Source organism: Morone saxatilis, unplaced genomic scaffold (genome assembly GCF_004916995.1).
Source record: "Morone saxatilis isolate NCDOM2014 unplaced genomic scaffold, NCSU_SB_2.0 Contig4, whole genome shotgun sequence".
Taxonomy (NCBI): domain Eukaryota; kingdom Metazoa; phylum Chordata; class Actinopteri; family Moronidae; genus Morone; species Morone saxatilis.
Window position 1 is genome coordinate 12,795,995 of NW_023339984.1, and position 3,706 is coordinate 12,799,700.

Sequence of the window (3,706 nt, forward strand, 5' to 3'; positions counted from 1 at the left end):
CACCAGACTCCATAGAGAAAAATGGCGATTTTAACCTCACACATCATTGTAACATCATAATTTCCTTCAAAGTGGACAGAAATCAAAAATAAAACTCAACAAAACTGTCTTTGCTAGTCTTTACTCTGTTCCAACAACAATCACCAACTGGTTTGGTTCAAATAAATCTGAAATTCACTGATATCGATGAGAAAAACAGCCGTTTCAGTCGCTGTCCTCAAAGCCAACAGTTGCACAGCGACAGACTCACATGCAGTAACACAAACACGCGGTCGGACCAGAGTAAACAATGCATCATTCTCTGCTTCACTCCTCTATATATTTACATTGCAAATAGTGGTTTGCTGCAATATTAATGTTTTAAATATTGTGTATATAATCTTTTAAGTGGCAATATTTCTGAAAGATGATGGAAAACGCTCTTATTCACTTTCTTGCCGAGAGTTATTGAGTTTTATTACCTTTTCCTTTGTCCAAAACACAACTACCATCAACTCTAACTAACACTCTCATTTGTTTAATCTGTACAGAAATCAAAGTGTAAAAATGACAATTGTGTGTGACAAAATGTTATTTTTAATGTGTGTTTTCCTGAAAATGTTCATGTAACAACTGCTGATAAAAACAAAGACGGGTTTTGTTCTCACAGAGGATTAATCAATGGTTCATTATCTCAGTCTGGCCTTAGATGCATGAAAAATATCAGCTGTGTAAAAACTGGAGAAAGAAAGAAAAGTAATTAAATTAAATTATTAAGTAAAAGTGTTTGTGTGTGTGTGTGCGTCTGCTAAAGGTGCTGCTGGTTCCCGGAGGCGTCTTCATGATCAACAGTAGTGATCCCTGTCCGTACGTCAGAGCTGCCTTTTCTCTCTCCACACCAGAGCAGATTGATGAGGTACACACACACACACACACACACACACACACTCCTTAACTGACTCTAATCTCTCACAAATCTTTTCGACAGGCTTTCAGAAGACTCTCCTCTCTCATCAAAGAGGCTTTGTGATCAAAGGTTTGTCTTTCCCTGGAAGATGCTGTATTTTTTTAAATGTACTGTTGAAGGCGTTTTTATGTTCAAATATATGATTAAGTATGAATATATTTTAATATTGTGTAACCTCTTGACTATATCTACACCGTAGCTGAGAGGAGACACTGAGAATGTCCGTTCAACATGACTTGGTGCTGATCATTGGAAGCTATTTGGAGCAATGAATAGAAACAGTTTGTTGCTCCGTCGTTGCACTACACAATGAAGATGTCATCAACTTTTCCACGGACAAAAAAAATTAGTAAACTTTTCTATCACTCTGTATTTAGTCTTTTGTGTCTGTATGTTGTAATAAAATACTTCCAGTGAGTAGACGTGAGCTACAGCTTACAACACAGTTTGTCTGGTGCATGGACTTAAGCCATAAAATGTTTAATTTGCCGTATGGCAGTGTGGTGGGGCTCAATAGGCATGTTTTTGGAAAGGTGTAATTTAAAAAATGTGGTACAAAGGATGATCGACAGTCCTCCCAATTATAATGTACTCTTCCTGCACTTGACTGGACAAATTCATCTCCTAGCTGGGATGTTTTTATCACTTCTAAAGGGGAAAAACACACTGCACAACACTTCTCTGTGGGTTTAACCATAGCAGAAACGGAAGCCACAAGTCGACACACATCAGTTTCGCAATCAACGTGTTTTTAAAGAGACAACTGTTGCAACTTAACACTGTTTCCTCATTGTGTGTGAAGGAGGAGGTCTTTTTCGAAGGAGGTGAAATTGTGCCAGAGACTAACTCTACTTCTGTTTTTGCTTATAATTATGTAATTGTATAACAAGTGATGCCATATCTGGAAATATAACCTTTTTTTAATATAATTTAAAGCTCTAGTGTGTAACATTTAGGCTCTATTAGCAGAAATGGAACATAATATTCATTCATATATGTTTTCATCAGTGTATAATCACCTAAAAAATAAGAATCGTTGTGTTTTTGTTACCTTAGAATGAGACATTTCTATCTACAGGCGCCACAAGGTCAACATGTTTCTACAGTAGCCCAGAAGGGACAAATCAAACACCGGCTCTACATGAGGCTCTTTCGCAGCCACCGTAGTTTCTCCCTCGCGGTTGGAAATAGAGGGTGAAACGAGTGGGCACTAGATGCCACTAAATCTGACACACTGGAGCTTTTAAATGCCACAAAATTAAAAAAACATCTAACACAAACAATGTCGGTGTCTAAATACATTTGAGGGAGGAAATGGGTCATGCATCTGAACAACTATCTTCATTTAATGCAGTTTAAGTTTTGATAACAAGTCACATCTAAACCAACCCCTTGTGTTTAAGATTTAGGATAATTAACATAATAAAGATACTGTTTGTCTGTTTTATTGGTAACAGGAGGCTAAAAGAGAACATATTGGTGGTTTTATAAAGTACTTTTTGCAGCACATAAGTCAAAAACTGCACCAAATCAAAGCATTTAAACTCAACATTTACTTTACAGTTTGACTTATGATTGAAGTAAACATTCAGCTGGTGTAAGTAAAGTTCAAATAGAGGCTCTTTTTTTCCTCCACATAACATTACCTGCTGACAGGCAACAAGGTCCGTCTGTTGGTGGAGGCTGTTTTCTTTCCCTTTGTACAGACTTTCTCCCTGCTGTGTTAATATGTAGCACTTTGTGTGACCAAGTTCTCAGAGGTGTTTGTACTGAAACATTCATCCGAAAAGGATAACGGGGTCAGAGGGGACGGCTTAAAAATCTGGCCTTTTGCAACACTTATTTACTGAGAAAGGAGGTATTAAAAGCGTGAAAGGAGTGCGCAAACACGCAAGAGTGAGCCCTTTAAGAGTGTTAAACTACAGAGTTATAAATGTGTACGCAGTATTAAAGCAGGTCCACAGTCTACAGTAACTACTTGGGCAGTTATTAGCTTATCATATGTTTGCATGTAAAACTTTAACAGGAAAATAACTGCTGCTTTAGTGCAGAAAAAACTAAAATAAAGTCTCACAAAAAAGAAAGAATAAAACCCCCTAAACTGCACTTTCCCCTTTTAGGAACAGATAATTTAAATGATCTGACAGTCCCTAAATAAACGTGGTTTCTGTATAGAGATGGAGCATTATTGAGCTAGTTACTGTTTGCCTTTGTACAGAGTGTCGATTTCAGAGGTTCAAGGTCAGTCGGTTATCAACTCTGGCACACAGACAAACAGCACGCTCTGCCTGGATAACCCTGATTCGGTCGTTATTTAGAGGTGAGTTTCTTGTTTCCTCCTGCTTTTTACGCCCTTTGATCATTTTCTGTCTTTTCATAGTCCAACCTTATAGCTTTAATTGATCATAAATGCAGAAGGGAATGTGTTTTCACCACAGTTCATTTACAATTAAATGCACTTGCACCTTGGGGCGAGGAAGGGTTTTATCTAACTCCATTTTGGCATTTTCCTTTGCTTAATGTTTGGTTTGGTTTGCTGGTTCACATCTCTTCTCTCATCAACCTAAATTCCAGTTGCAGAAGGCAGCTTTTGGAGAAAAAGCTCTGGTGTACAGACTGTACAGTAACTGTCCAGCACCACATGGCAAACTGGACACATTTTTGATGCTTTTTTAGGGTTGTTGCGGTCTAAAATGTCTGATTTCATGGCAGCTTTTCTAAATAAAATTGTGATGCATGCTGCAAATTGTGCGAAAAAAA

The 3,706-nt window shown here is 37.7% G+C and overlaps 1 protein-coding gene across 2 annotated transcripts in view; it reads left to right on the plus strand.

Annotated features, from left to right (window-relative positions):
• aadat (aminoadipate aminotransferase) overlaps positions 1–1,387 on the plus strand; it is an 8,724-nt gene extending 7,337 nt beyond the window's left edge. Inside the window, exons 13-15 of one of the 2 annotated variants that reach the window (XM_035675671.1) lie at positions 794–895; positions 968–1,015; positions 1,146–1,387. In XM_035675671.1, coding sequence (XP_035531564.1) covers positions 794–895; positions 968–1,009 — 144 coding nt within the window. In that variant the 3' untranslated portion in view covers positions 1,010–1,015; positions 1,146–1,387. Of the gene's footprint in view, positions 1–793; positions 896–967 lie in introns of both variants that reach the window. The other variant, XM_035675670.1, reaches the window with a different exon arrangement.
• The last annotated feature ends 2,319 nt before the right edge of the window (positions 1,388–3,706 follow it).